Source organism: Puntigrus tetrazona, chromosome 25, assembly GCF_018831695.1.
Source record: "Puntigrus tetrazona isolate hp1 chromosome 25, ASM1883169v1, whole genome shotgun sequence".
Taxonomy (NCBI): Eukaryota; Metazoa; Chordata; class Actinopteri; order Cypriniformes; family Cyprinidae; genus Puntigrus; species Puntigrus tetrazona.
The window spans coordinates 2,517,335-2,532,075 of NC_056723.1; the positions used below are offsets into that span (position 1 = coordinate 2,517,335).

The 14,741-nt window shown below is 39.2% G+C and overlaps 2 protein-coding genes across 3 annotated transcripts in view; one reads left to right on the forward strand and one right to left on the reverse strand.

The window, feature by feature from the left end:
* si:ch211-272n13.3 (ankyrin repeat domain-containing protein 26) overlaps positions 1-7,264 on the reverse strand; it is a 29,970-nt gene extending 22,706 nt beyond the window's left edge. For both annotated transcript variants that reach the window (XM_043227777.1, XM_043227776.1), the window contains exons 1-12: positions 6,918-7,264; positions 6,138-6,431; positions 4,987-5,101; positions 4,729-4,902; positions 4,409-4,515; positions 3,640-3,777; positions 3,206-3,363; positions 3,027-3,059; positions 2,104-2,140; positions 1,935-2,010; positions 1,790-1,847; positions 1,305-1,507 (exon numbers count right to left, since the gene is read on the reverse strand). In XM_043227777.1, coding sequence (XP_043083712.1) covers positions 1,305-1,507; positions 1,790-1,847; positions 1,935-2,010; positions 2,104-2,140; positions 3,027-3,059; positions 3,206-3,363; positions 3,640-3,777; positions 4,409-4,515; positions 4,729-4,902; positions 4,987-5,101; positions 6,138-6,334 — 1,296 coding nt within the window. In that variant the 5' untranslated portion in view covers positions 6,335-6,431; positions 6,918-7,264. The remainder of the gene's footprint in view (positions 1-1,304; positions 1,508-1,789; positions 1,848-1,934; positions 2,011-2,103; positions 2,141-3,026; positions 3,060-3,205; positions 3,364-3,639; positions 3,778-4,408; positions 4,516-4,728; positions 4,903-4,986; positions 5,102-6,137; positions 6,432-6,917) is intronic.
* Positions 7,265-7,537: 273 nt separating this feature from the next.
* On the forward strand, positions 7,538-14,550 carry LOC122330699 (inner centromere protein A-like). Its single transcript, XM_043227934.1, is given in 22 exon segments — positions 7,538-7,763; positions 8,460-8,609; positions 8,834-8,941; positions 9,055-9,182; positions 9,185-9,634; positions 9,722-9,770; positions 9,888-9,960; positions 10,216-10,348; positions 10,431-10,458; positions 10,548-10,635; positions 10,802-10,939; positions 11,033-11,050; positions 11,341-11,450; positions 11,574-11,694; positions 11,797-11,916; positions 12,761-12,770; positions 12,773-12,923; positions 13,006-13,105; positions 13,473-13,544; positions 13,765-13,854; positions 13,953-14,103; positions 14,258-14,550. Coding segments are annotated over 21 exon segments (2,472 nt in total). The 5' UTR covers positions 7,538-7,763; positions 8,460-8,469; the 3' UTR covers positions 14,452-14,550.
* The last annotated feature ends 191 nt before the right edge of the window (positions 14,551-14,741 follow it).

Genomic DNA, 14,741 nt, shown 5'->3' on the forward strand with positions numbered 1-14,741 from the left:
AAGGACTTTGAGAAAGGTGCTCAATAGTTTGTAACAAAGCCCCTTTGGAAGTGTTATCATCATGAACCAAAGCCTCTTGATGCTGCTCTTTTTCTGAACTTGCCATCTCCATGTTTGATTCCTTATCTCCTTCAGGTGTCCCATCACTTTGGTCTGACCCAGACTCCCAAGATACCTCAGCGCTCTCTGGTTCCTTCTGTCCCAGCAATGTCAGAAATAGGTTTAGTGGCTTCTTCGTTTGCACTTTTTCTTGCTCGTCAACATCATCCCAATCATCTTCATCATCATCTGCAGTAGTTAAAGCCTTTGATTTAGGTGAAGCTAAAGGAGCATCCAGATTGCTAGTATCAAGATCAGCTATTTCTTCATTTTGTTCAGTTAGAACTTCTGTTTCATTTTGAAGTTGTGGATCACATTCAATGGTTGTCCCTTGAGAAGGCTCAACTTCTAAAACGTCCGCCTCAGTCTTCAACAGCTCCTCATCTGCATCATCATCCTCCCAATCTTCATCATCACTTAGGTTTTCATTCTTTCTCTCAATTGGGTTTCCGTTCGATGTACTCTCCACATTTGGTAAAGAAGCCTCACATTCTGCAGGAGGGCTTGGACTATTACTGGCCTCGTCATTGTCCTCCTCATCAGAGAATCTCACCTTGACTCTGACGGCTGACACAAGACAGCCATCTTCTAAATCAAGAATCCCTGGAATTGGATCTCCAAAAAGTGTCTTTTCAGGAATTGTTTCTTTCATGTCCATTTTATCTAGAGCATCTTTTTCTTGGTCTGTCTTTACCTTCACAGGACTGTCTCCAGAGACTCTATCCTCTGTCATGCCCCACTTAGGTTGGTTGACATTTTCATCAGCTATATCTGATTGTTCTGTTGTACTAAGAGTAATGGTTTGGGGCAACCCAGGTAGGCCTGTTGTCTCACAAGCCACAGCAGCTTCCTCTTCTTCTTCTTCGTCTTCCTCTTCCTCATCATCTTCACCATCTTCATTTTCATCTTCTTCTTCATCATCATCGTCATCATCTTCTTCTCCTTCCTCTTCATCCTCCTCCTCCTCCTCTTCTTCGTCATCATCCTCACCTTCTTCCTCCTCACTTTCAGCATCTTCACCTTCTTCAGATTCGTCTTCTGAACTTTCATCATCTTCCATATCTAGTTTGCTACCAGAAGGCAGCTCTGAACCAGAAGGCTCGCTCTGCCGACCTGATATGGCAGGGCGGATTGGGTTGAATAAAAACAATAAAGAAGTGAGGAGTTAGACAATGTACCACACACAGGCAGTGATTGAGGGTTACCTTAAGGGTGCTGCTGAAGGGAGTGGAGCTCATCTGGGGTGGGTGGGATAAAGAGGCAGGAGTGGTTTCTACAGGGGGTTGGAGAGAGGTGCTGCTGGAGGGGAGTGGTCCAGACAGTGGTGGGCAGATTGCACCCTTATCCTCACTGTCTGGTTCAGACTCTGATCCGCTCCAGGATTTGTCTGCATTATGATCTGCTATGACTACAGACAGAGACAGCATACCACAATACTCAGTATACCCTTTTTAAATTGAAATATATATATATGTAACAAGCTTAACTAAACATTTTAACACTTCAGTCTTTCCACATTCAAGTGAAAAATAGCAGTGTTTGCTTGCCTGTTGTCTTTATCTAGCTAACAGGCACCTCATGGGACTGCCTTGTCTTAAAGGGGCTTTGCTACAGGGTAGGGTTTTCAAATTACAACACAACCATTACTCTTGCATTATTCTTCACAAAAACATTTAAATTTAAAACTTACCTTCTACATTTTCCCTTTTTGAGGAGCTTATGAGTTTCTTCAAGTTTACTTTCTGTTTCTGTAAAGAAGCGCTGTATTACCTAACCCAATACAACAATATTTGTAATCAATTTTACATGTGCTACTCAGAACTGCTTAAAGATACCTTTGGGCTCAAATCTAACTCGTCGTCATCATCATCGGATGAAGGCCAGGAATCAGCAGCACCACTTTTTGATGCCCTGGAAAAGAACACAATTTCATGCTAGGTAAAATGATCATCTGTAGCTGCTTTTATCAACCATTTCTTTTTTGACATATCAATGACTTATCACCTGCTAATGGAGTCTGTGTGAGAATTGTCTTCTGTATCTGAGGAGAGATATATAAAGGATTATCTGCCCTTAAGACCAAAAAAAAGTATCCGTTGCTAATACAAACATTTTCTTGTCATATAGTTCACTAGAAATCTAAAGACCCATTCCCAATTAGACTGAATATTCATTTGTGGTAAAACAACGCATTTCTTCAGACCTATTCACCCCAATTAATTATGTTTTTCTCTCTTTCTCCCTCATCAATTCTCCCCCTTTTCATCAATGGGTTAGGAGTCTGAGACCATTAAGCATTTGGGTCAAGTATCTATAACGTATCACGTAATTTAAAAAGATATCACCACAACATCTGTACCACTATTACAGTACGTTTCTATTATGGCACATATTTCTATATTACAGCATTAAAGAGTAAGTGAAAATAGTGTTAAAAATGCATTGACATTTTTAACTTCATTCTTGGTGTGAGTAGGTCTTTAATTTAGCATATAAGCATACAACACACAAAAATAACAGCTCCTACGACAAGACACAGCATGGTTTACCAATTTAAGCAACACTAAATGATCTCACAGTACTTGATTTTGTGCCTTAAAGGAATAGTTCATCCAAAAAGGAAAATGTGCTTAAAGTATACTCCTCCTCAGGCTACCCAAGGTGTAGATGAGTTTGTTTCCTCATCAGAACAGATTTAGGGAAATTATTGTGATGTTTGGTCTGTTTGGACTCAATCTGATGGCACCCATTCACTGCAGAGGATTCATTGCTGAGCAAGTGATTTAATCTTAAATTTTTCCAGATGTGTTCAGATGAAGAACAGATCTGGAACTCATGTAGATGCACATGTTTTAGGTGAACTATTCCTGTGATCTCTGAAATGGCAAAGAACAATTTGTCTGATCTACAGCGCACGTGGGCAATACCTTTCCCTGCTCCTGCGGACCTGCTTCCTGCTGCTACAACAGATGAGTGTGGAGTAACAGTGGGGAAACAGAACCGAATCAAAACACTGCAGTCAGCACTGCAGCAATACTGATGCACATATACAAATGACACTGAAACGTTTGATTATGCAAATCAAGTTAAACACAATTACACTCACCATCCTTATCCACAGCTGGTCCTCCCAAAGCCAAACCGGCCCCAACACCACCAGGGCTGCCGAGCGCGGACGTCTGTTTCTTTTTGCTGGCAGTGAAATGGGAAGGTGACTGAACGGATCTTCTCTTCGTCCCATGTTCGATAATCAGATGTGAACATCTGAAACGGAACGACTTTTGATATGAGGTCCTACAAGCAAATGCTTCAGACAACGCTTTCTGTTTTCATAACATCTGCAGTTCATTTCCATTACCGAAACACTGCCAGCGTGAGCATATCGCTCTCAGCTATTCAAATGTTCCTAATTTAAAAGCGTTGAACTTGGTTATTTGCTACACAGATTGCCAACATTTACTGTAAAACAAAAGGAAGGGCCATTTAAAAGCAAATGGTGAGATCGATATATATAAGCAGGTATAAGAAGAAGGTTCTTACGCGTGGTGTCCGTTCATGACAGCATAATCATCAGAAGACCAACCCTTGTCATCTTTCACCGTGATGTCTGCATCGTACTGCAGAAGCAAACGCACCATGCTGATTTGTCCGTTGCATGCAGCTATCATCAACGCAGACCTTAACAACGACAGACAGAATGTGAATTAAATGCTGTTTTTTAACTAAAGACACTTACTAGAAGACATTTATGTTCACTTAAATACATGAAATGTTAACAGAAATAAAAGAGTATATAAATTATTAATTGATATTATTCATAACTAGCTGCAAAGACTGCATTACTAAAATTGAAAGCACATTAATAAAAACTTTACTTTAACCAATATCTATGTATATATAAATGTTCTAAAAATATGGTAAAAAAAAAAAAAAAAACAATAATAAAATAAAAAAATACTAAAAACTAAACCTGATATAAAATTTATAAAAACCTAAAAAAAACATATATTGACAACTCTTACAACAAAATAATTAATAAAATTAACTAAAATGCAAAAAACAAAATAAATAAAACAGTACAGTATCACTTAATTTCTTTGGCTTACAAATCATTTGTTAATCCACTTGTGTATCTGTCCTAACAATCCTGTTTATTTATTACGTTAGCTGAAAAGAAAATGAACGGAGCACAATTTCATAATACTTTTGCATGATGTCTTCCTAAATGCACGCTGGTACAATACCGCGATGACTGCAGAGCTTTCACTTTCGATTGAACTAATGCATTAACTAAGTGCATCTTTCTAACCGTTGCTCCTGATTCTTGACATTAACATCCGCTCCCTCTTTCAGTAAAAGCTCTGTCATGTCCGCATGGTTTTCCATGGCAGCCAGCATCAGTGGAGTGTTGCCATCCTGTCAACCAAAACACAACAAACAAGTTAAGTAACTTACCTTTCCATGTGCAAGGCGATAGCTTTTGGATTATAAGTGCATCTTTAAATGCACGCTTCCGACTCTAAGAATTTTAGTCCATATAATGCAGTACACACTAAAGCAGAAAGTCTTCGTTTTTCTGCATCCGACAGCTGCTGTGTGTGTTCCGTGATAATGTGATAAAAGCTTCACCTTGTTCTGTGCGTTGATGTTGGCCGAGTGCTCCAGGAGCTGCAGCACCACAGGGAGGGAGGGGATACGGACAGCCAGGTGCAGCGCAGTGTTTCCATTGATGTCTACCAGGTTGGGGTCAGCCTCATGTTCCAGGAGCAAAGAGACGGAGCGGTCTTGCTCACACTGAACCGCCTACCAGACACGCATAACAACAAAGACATACCAGTCAGCATGTATTTCTATGCGTGCGATTAGAAAAGAATAAACTGAACGTACCTTCATTAAGGCAGAGCGGTTCTGATTGTCGCATAAGTTCAGCTTCACCTTGCTCTCCACTAAGAACTGAACCACATCTGTGTGTCCGCAGGCACAAGCGATGTGCAGCGCAGTCCTGCGGGTTTAATCACAAAGGATAAATCAGAGCATTAGATTAAAGCATTACTGAAGAAACGGTAACAACATTGCATCTCAGTGGCACCTACCTAAATTGAATAAGTAAATAAAATGTAAAAAAAACTAAATATTGGAAGCTGCAAACCGATATGTTTTTATTCTGCATGTCAATGTTTAGAATGATACAAAAGATTTCCATTTCAATTAGGCCTGTTCTTTAAAACTTCCTATTCAAGTTCCCCCAAAACAGGAAGCAGCACACCTATAACATTAATGATAAGAAGAAATGTTCTTGAGCGGCAAATCAGCATATTACAATGATTTCTGAAGGATAACGTTACGGCAAAGACTGGAGTAATGATGCTCAAAATTCAGCTTTGATCACAGGATCAAATTACATTTTAAAATATGTTAAAATAGAACATAGATCATTTAAATTGTAATAACGTTTCATATTATTACTGTTTTTGCTGTGTTTTAGATTAAAAAATTATTCAGACCCCAAAAATTCATTTTTAGCTTGTTGAACATTTTGAGTTTGCAAAGAATAAATACCTTAATGAAAAAAATAACTTTTACTTAAAATTGCTAAAAAAGAATTATAAATAAATAAATAAATAAATGAATATATATATATATATATATATATATATATATATATATATATATATATATATATATATATATATATGCCCTCTTTTGTTTTGCAAATTTAAAAATACATTTTAAAAAAGGAAGAATATTAAATTATATTTATTGACAAATACAAATTTTTCCAACAAAATAAAACAAATATTTCCTAAAAAAATAAACACTACGAGTCATTCTTTCGTAGTTGGGAAAATGAAAATGTTAGCAAGGCAAGAAAAAGTAATACAAGTACTGGTCAAATCCTTATTGCTGAGCCCTGAAGGAGAAGTCTGATGAGGACACCTGGGGCTGCATTAAACAAACTGTTGTCTGTGTTCAAATTCCTTATTTAGATTTCGCTTTGTCCACTAAAATCAAAACAGTTGCAGTTCATCGACCATTACCTGTTCTCTTTATCCAGCTGGTTTAAATCATTCTTTTTGGCCAGCTGTCTGAGTTTGACCACATCTCCGCTGAATGCAGCCTTGTGGACCTTCCCGAGGTCTTTCTCCTTCACATCATAGCTGGCCGACAACACGCTCCCCGTCTCAGAGGGGCTGGGGGAGCCCTTCTTCCTCTTAAAGTTGAATATTTTCTTCATGGTCTGTGACGGGACATCTCCATCAGCGGATTGTCGTTTACCTGAGCTTCAGGTTCTGATCACCTTGCGTGTCTCGTCCATCCTCTAAAAATAAATCCTGCAAAGAGGATTAGAGTTGTTTAATAATGACAGAAGCACAGGTCAGTCTGTCGCGTGCACGTTTAGATTACTGTCCTTTTGTGACTTGTTTGATCATGATTTATACTTATTCAGATAGCCTGTACAAAGTTTATTCTAACCACATATAAAAAGGTACTGTGGTACATGGTACAGTAGCAGTATCACATATAGCATGGTGTTTACAAGTTACTGCAAGATCATTACCATAATACTTATATTAAAAAAAACACTAAATCACTGTCTTCATATTGAATAAGCTATAAACCAGATAACTGTATAATATATTGTATCATAATCAAATGCGACAAACAAATACTACATAAACTCGGTTGCGTAAAGAAGATTTATACATTTTAATATATGTGTATCTATTAAGAACAGCTTGTAATCTCAGAGTGATCATCATGTTAATCTGCTAGTCAATGATAGTCAACCAAACAACCTGACGAGTTTACAAACTCACCTGCATTTGTCGTCTCAGTGCGGCGCGTCTATTATTTATGTTTTAAACGAAAATAAAACCCAAAAAGATTGCAAGCGATGCTCGTTGTCGAGTGAGACACATCGGGTCTGCTTCAACGATGAGCCGTTTACGACGCTAGCAAGCTAGCTGCTTCCGTTACCATGGTAACTGAGAAGCTCGTATTTAATACTAATAATTTGTTCTCATGTTTTGTACTACACACAAAACGGTTGGGACATTTAAATAACCCTTAGGATGCATATTAAACTGTCAAGCTGATCTAGTTTTGTGTTTAATAAAATAAATTAGCCTAATATTAAACCGCGGAACTCGTTACGTCTCGCTCTGATTCCACACGGAACGTCGAACACGCCAACGTCATGATGGGGGCGGGGACTTCACCTCTCTCTTGCTGCATTGGACAGGTTGAATAAATGACCGGCGTGCGTTTCATCCAATGAGAGCACAGCTCGTCCTTACCTAAACTTTCTTAATTGTGATTGGTCACATTTGGTTGACGGACAGCAGCGCTGTCTAATTGCATACTGTTTTACATGGTCCCTCCCATAGAAGGCGGTTCGTGGCTCATTATTCGTCAAAACAGATTTAAAATGTTTAGAGAGGTCCTGCTGAAGGGAAAATGCAAAGGAAAAACAGCGCAGGAAAACAAAACCCCCCAAAACAAATCGTCCACTTAATTAATCCTTTTGTATCAGTTTCTTCTCTTCAGCAAAGAATTAATGTAACGCCGTGCAACTGATCCAGGAGGAAATTGGTGGGCGTGACACTATTTAAACCGTTTTGAAAACCAGGAGAAAGTGAGTGGAACTAAAGATACGAAGAAAGGTAGCTTGTAACGTTAAAATTGGCGTCTAATCTTTATTAATAAAATACAAGCAGGGTTTATTACTTTTGATCACCAGGTCTTTATTTTTGCAGTGCTGTCTTGCACACGGGTTAAAGAGGTAGATGCCGTTTTAAGTTTGTTTTGCTGCTGTTTACGTTACCTAGGCTGGCTAAAGACTCGTAATGAAGCCAAAAATTTACATGTTTTAGATATTCGCATGTCATTTTGTGTGGTTCTAATATATTTTTAATAATATAAAATAATATTGTTAATAATATTAGTGAGCCAGGGCCTGTTGCTCTTTGTTGTCACGTTTGTCACTAAAAACAGATGCGTGCTTTCCCATTATCCCTCAAACGAAGGTGTTTTTAAAATGACAGCTAGAGATGGTGTCCAGAGGAGTCTTAATGTAAAGTTAGTTTGTCGTCTTTTGCATGCAAACAGATTTTTTTCCCCTTAAAATGCCACTGTTTACACTAAACAGATTTTCTTTATTAGCCAGTGTTGCAAAGACAATCCCTTTGCTAGGACAGGTACTTTAGTCCTTAGCTTTGTGTCCAGTTATGAAACACTGTGTTATTGTTGTTGTGATTTTGTTGTTAAATGTAACACCAGGAGTGCCGTTCTCAGCTACATATGGACGAAATGATAATAAAAGCTTCTCGAATCTTGAATCTCTCATTGTGTATTTCCAGGGGCGCTAACATGAGTTCCTTGCCGGAGACCACGCGCTCCCTCATGGAGGTGTTTGATGGGAAACTGCAGGATTTTACCAATGAAATACACAATGTCCATATGGTGTGGCTGGAGGAGATCCAGCAGGAAGCTTATCGGATGTTTTCCAGGTGAGAGGCAACATAGATGTGAGGTGGAGTATGTTACGCACTTCATACTGTGGTTATTTTACCCTGTGAGAGAACTTTTATTCAGTTAACTCATGATAAACACAATGTTTCTTGCTCTGAAAATAGCCACAAAATCTGCCGTAGTGTTAACCACACAAAGAAGCAAATTATTCAGGTTATCAGACAACTTCATTAAAATAAAACCAACACGTTTTGTTGTGCAGTGATTTCAGCACCGAGCCAGAACTAATGCCAAAGACTCCGTCACAGAAAAAGACGAACCGCAGGAAGCGAGTGTCAGTGGAGCTCAATGAGTCTCGCAGTAAAAGACGGTAAGGGTTTTCAGTCTTGAATTTACTTGATACAGAAACATTTTACAGGTCTACAGCAACATTTTTCTCATACGATGCAGTTGACGTGACATGACGTCATTGTCTCTCTGTAGTTTCTCCAAGGGCAGACGTAGCAACCTGCGTCGCTCGTCGGTCCAGATGACCCTGAACACAATCTCTGAACTCATTACTCCTCACGTGCCGACCGACAGCTCTGAGAGTCTGATTGAGGAACCTGCTCGCCGACGCGCCGCAACAAAACCACTGCCCCGGCTGAAACCAAACCGGTCAAGCGCAGCACTCGTAAGAAAGATGGTGCCAAAGCTAAGGTGGAAGAAGTGGCAGAGAGCGTTCCAGACGTCCGTGAAGCTGTTGAGGTGCAGGACCAGATCCTGGCGTCTGAAGCCGTGGTGAAGATTCCCTCCTCGGAGCATCTGAGTGCAGATTCGCTGCTGAAGTCTGTGTCTCCGGGCCGATCCGCTAATAAAATCCCCATTGCTGGGGATTCTGGGTTGCAGACGACACCTCAGAGATCTTCTAGGACATCCGCTCGGCGCTCGCTGGTGGTCCGCCGTTCTCTGGTGGGCCTCAGGCACAGCATGACCCAGGAAGCTGTTCGCAGGGCATCCCGCCGCTCTTTCCTAAAAAAGAAAGCCAGACTGGGAACCTCAACTTGCAGCAGCTCCGTCAGCGGTGAGACTTACATAAACTAAATTAAGTCACCATCTCTAAAGTTTCTTAGAAAATATCAAAGTTAACCATTCTTATGGCTCTTTCCAGAGGACATCTGTAATGATGTTCAAACTGAGGACATGGAGTACAAAGACCAGTGAGTGCTTTTTCTATTTCAGTGTGTTTTGTTTGTTTTTTTATTCAAAACCTTAAGTTCAGATATCAATATGGGATCTTTTTTAAGATGGGAACATGTTTCACTGTTCTGTTTTAGGGTTGATGCACCTGAAATAATCACTGAGCCATCTACTGAAACCGAACCTGAACCAGAAATCGTCCAAATTGAGGTGAGAACTTTCTGCTGTGACTTATTTACCTTTGCTGATAAGAGGCAAGGATTCACAGCAAGGATGATAACTAAGGATAAAGTTCTGACTAAAAACTACTCTTTTGTTGATAAAAAATGGTAATGGCCTAAACTTCTGCACGGTACACTCTTTATAGCGCTTGACATAAACAGACCATAAACAAACATGGTTGGTGTGATTTAGTAAATATTTAATTGCAATTTGTATATAACTGATGACTGGGTGAATTCATAGCAAACAGAACCCGAGAAGACTGAGGAAATGGAAACTGAGGTAAAAGACAAGCTTCTAGAAGAGATTCCTGAAACTCCTAGCACCAGTCAGGACTGTCGCTTCACGCGATCCATGACCCGATCATCAGGAACAGGTGCGTGTCTAACAGATCTGATGATTTAAAAAGTGTATTTGGGTTGATAAGGCTTAAATATTTCTTCGTTTTCCTGTAATAGATGGAGCAAAATCCAAAGGAGATGACCGGTGAGTGCACTCTGCTAACTTATTGTTCTCGTTCTAGTTGGTGGATGCATGTCCTCTGTTTTGTAATAGTCTTTGTGCTCTTCCTTCAGGCCTACACGTTCAGGTTCAAAGCGCCACGCGGCTCAGGAAAGCCACACACCCAAGAAGAAACTATCTCCTCCTCAAAAGTGCCTCACGGTATGAGCATCTGACCAGCATAAATATCATCATCAGTCTTGTTGAGCAGCTTTCTGCAAAAGTCCTCGTGATGGTTGTTTGTGTTTGTAAAAAAAGATTACATTAGATTAGCAATCTTGGATCAGACCAGACTTCTATTATGTGTCTATTTGTTGTGTCCCTGTAGAGTATCGCTCCACACATGCGCTCGTTCGTACACACTGTGCAGAAGAACCAGATGCTGATGATGACTCCTGGGTCTCTGGGCCGCAGCAACATCATGAAGTCCTTCATCAAACAATCAGTCACCAAAACCAACACTAAGGTGAACAGAGATATTTGTTTTAGAGCAGACTTAATGTTTTGTTGCAATGAGTAGACGTTTTTGGTAATTGTACTTCCTGTCTTTCCTCCTCAGTTGGGCTCTGGCTCTGTGGTGAGTATAAATGATGAATCAAAATGAGGTTTCCATGTCAGTCACAGCTTGTTCTGGTTTTGACTACAAGTCACCATTTGTTTAAGTGTGGGGTTGGTAAAATTAAAAAGTTAAAATGTTCAGCAAATTAAAATTTTTAAAATTAAAAGCGACAGTGGGTTTTTTTTTTGTTTGCTTTTTTTAAACGTACCCTAAAAGGTTCTGTCCTTTATTTAATGCTAGCTTCCATCATCCTTGTTTCAAAACATTACTTGCTTAAAAGCACTCTAAAATGATCACTTTTCCTCCAGGAGCGAGAACGGCAGAAATTGGAAGCCTTGAACAAGAAAATAGAACTAGAGAATGAGCGAAAGAAAAAGATTGAGGAGGAGAGACGAAAGAAACAGGAAGAAATGAAAAGGTGTGAACTTTTTTTAAATATACGTTTACCATTGATTTAGTTCTATTCTGCAAGTCTGAATTCTTAATGTAGTTTAAATGTGAACGCAAATCAGGACTCAGAAGTGAATTCTGTCCGCTTTAGGAAACGCGACGAGCGATTAAAAAGGGTTGTGGAGGCTCGAGTGAAAGGTGAAAAACAGGAGCAGGAAAAGAAAAAGAAGATTGAAGAAAAGATGGCTCAGCTGGAGAAGAAAAATGACTTGGTACTGAAGATCTTAAGACTTGGAGGAAACCCACACCCAACTTCCTAGTGTTAAATTGGAGTTTAATTTTCTAGTTTTTCATCATCTCTATTTTTTTCTCAGCTGAGAGTTGAGCGGTTGGCCGAGGAGAAAGCCAAGAGGAAGGTGGCCACTAAACGACAGGAAGAGCTGGAGCTCCGCAAGAAACAGGAAGAGGCAGCCAGACAAAAGAAACTTCAGCAAGTTGTAAGTCAAGCTCGCCAATCAAAGAGTCCATGTTGGAAGAAATTTGAGTATAGGTGGAGGATTACCTCAAATATTGAAAGTGTACTTTACAAAGAAATTAATTCATTTGCAACAACTTTCTATCTTGTTTGCTATCGGCTTGAGTGTATATGCGTGCATGTTGGCATGAACAGTTGTATTGTTCAAATATAACCGTTTTGAGACGCATTTAACACTTACTACTTCAGCGTCTCGCAATCCTTCAGAAATAATTCAAAGATCTTTTAATGTCAGCATTTATTTATAACATGTTATAGAAAGTTATGGTTTTTAAAATGTTTCAGGGACATACACTGGGTTTACTTTTTGAGCAGTGTTGATTGGCAACTTTCGTTAATGCTGTCAATGGACAACCAGACGAGGCACAGAGCCCATGACGGATATAAATTATCCAAACAAAAATTTGTCATACATTCCCAGTTGAAAGTGCCCAAGCAACACTACTCCAAGTTGCCTGGCAAAATTATTTAAACTTGCCCTGTGCATCATCAGCCTTAAAGTCCTTGTATTAGGCATCTTTTCCTTTTTAAAATGCATGCTATAGATGTAAAAATGCAGAATTTTGCCTGATCCAAACTCTTTAATGGAAGAACGTTTTAGAGGCAGTGTGTAAACGTGATTTTATTTTTTAGTGTTCAAAATTCTGGACTTCATATGCCCTCAATGACCTCTTTGGGATCCATACAAATATTCTAGAAAATATTTCCACTTATACATGGATGCGCAAAATTGGTCCAAACTCCAATCAATTGAGTTTTTGTAGCAAATTGTATTTAACCATTTATATCGTGTTTTTCGTCAGGAGGAAGAGGAGCGCGACACCAGGAAATGCTGGCCAAGCGCAAGGCTGAAGAGGAGCGAGAGAAGGCCCGTAAACTGGCCGAAGCCACACGAGCTCTGGAGCTGAAAAAGGAACAAGAGCGAGAGAAAGAGAAGGAGCGGGAAAGACAGGCTGCAGCTGAGAGGTTGGTGTGTGTTTTTCCTGCACATCTTTGAAATAAAAGCATGAAATTTAGAGATATTAAATACAGGTTTGTATCTTTGCAGAGAAAGACTAGAGAGAGAGAAGGCTATCGCTCTTCAGAAGGAACTGGAGAGAGCAGCCAGAGAGAAAGAGATGAGAGAAATGGAGGAGAAAAGGAAGATGGTAAGGGTTTTTGTCTTCATTTGTTGACTATTTTCTAGATTCAGATGGTAAATGTTGGGTGTCCTTATTGGATAATAATCTCCATGTTTATAATGTGTATAAATATTATATTCCATTGGTTAAATCTCCTTTTTGGAATCTTATTACAGTTTCTGTATTTTTAAATGTCTTAATGTTTTTAATGACGGTTTTTATTGAACAAGTTTTTCAAAATAAGCAAAAAATAGTACAAAAACCTAAACTGATTGTTTTGGACAAGTATTAACTTGGACATTGAGATGTTTTATTTGCTTTTTTTTTTGTATTAAATGCTAAGCACTTACGCATCTAGTAAATATTCACTAAAGCTCTTATTCCCTCTCCACAGAACTCTGTTCTAAATACTCCAGTTGGGAAAGGAGCTCATAATAAGACCATAAATGTGACGGTGGACATTGAGGTGTATATAACTATAATACTCTGACTTTTCCTAAATGTGTATTTTATTCTAACTTTTTTTTTACATTAATTTGAAAATGTGTGCAAAAAACAAGTTTCAAACAAGTATTAACTTTTTTTTAATTTTGAAATTTGAAACATTTCAAAACACTTCAATAAGGACCAAGCATTTAATACTCATCTAGTAAATATTTACTAAAGCTCTTATTCCCTCTCCAAAGAACTCTGCTCTGAATACTCCAGTTGGGAAAGGATCTCCTAATAAGACCGTAGATCTCGGACCTGGACTCAACGTGACGGTGGATATTGAGGTGAGGTCAATGATGTCAATTGCTTGCCATAAAATGCATAAACACAGATGTCTGGAACAGCTGATGTCTGACTCGATCTCTTGTGTTATACTTGGCAGCAGCAATCCCCACAGTCCTACCAGATCACACCAAAGGGCCAGAAAGTGGCTGTTTTAGTAAATCCTGAAGACTACGGCATGGACCAGAACAGTGATGACTCGACTGATGATGAATCTGCGCCCAGAAAACCCATCCCATCCTGGGCTCAGGGTATGTTTACATTTTGCTGCTCTGGTGGTTTGTGGTTGTCCAAATGGGTTTCACTGAAATCAGATTTGAGTTCAGATATAGTTGATTATAACTATCAGGTCATGTGGGTTTGCTGTATGTACTGTATTGTCTTAATGTGACATGTTTTGTGTAGGTACACAGTTGCAGCATGCTGTTATGAACCAGTATTACAATCCACTGGATCTGGATTCCTATTTCGGGGAGCCTGAGCCCCCTAAACTGGAGGAGATCTTCACTCGGTCCAAACCTCGCTTCTTTAAGCGAACCAGTTCTGCTGTCTGGCATTCACCTCCACACTTGGCAAATGAGTCCCACGTAGTTTTTTAAATGGGATGCTGTTGTAGAAAATGTGGGGATGGCATTTGCCGGAGAGTGAGATTTACTACGCTGTTAATAACATGTATTCTAATAAAGTTTTTAAGTGTATATATGTAATGTGTGGGGGGTGTGAGGTTTTTTGTTTAAGTAGCTTGTCATGGATGTGATCAGAAAACTAAATCCGGGTGCATCTATTACGATTCTCTTTGTTTGTATGAAGAGAAAATTAAGTCACAAACTAGGAAAAACTAAGGAAAAATGCACAACTTTCCATATTTCACACAAGCAAGTGGTGCAAA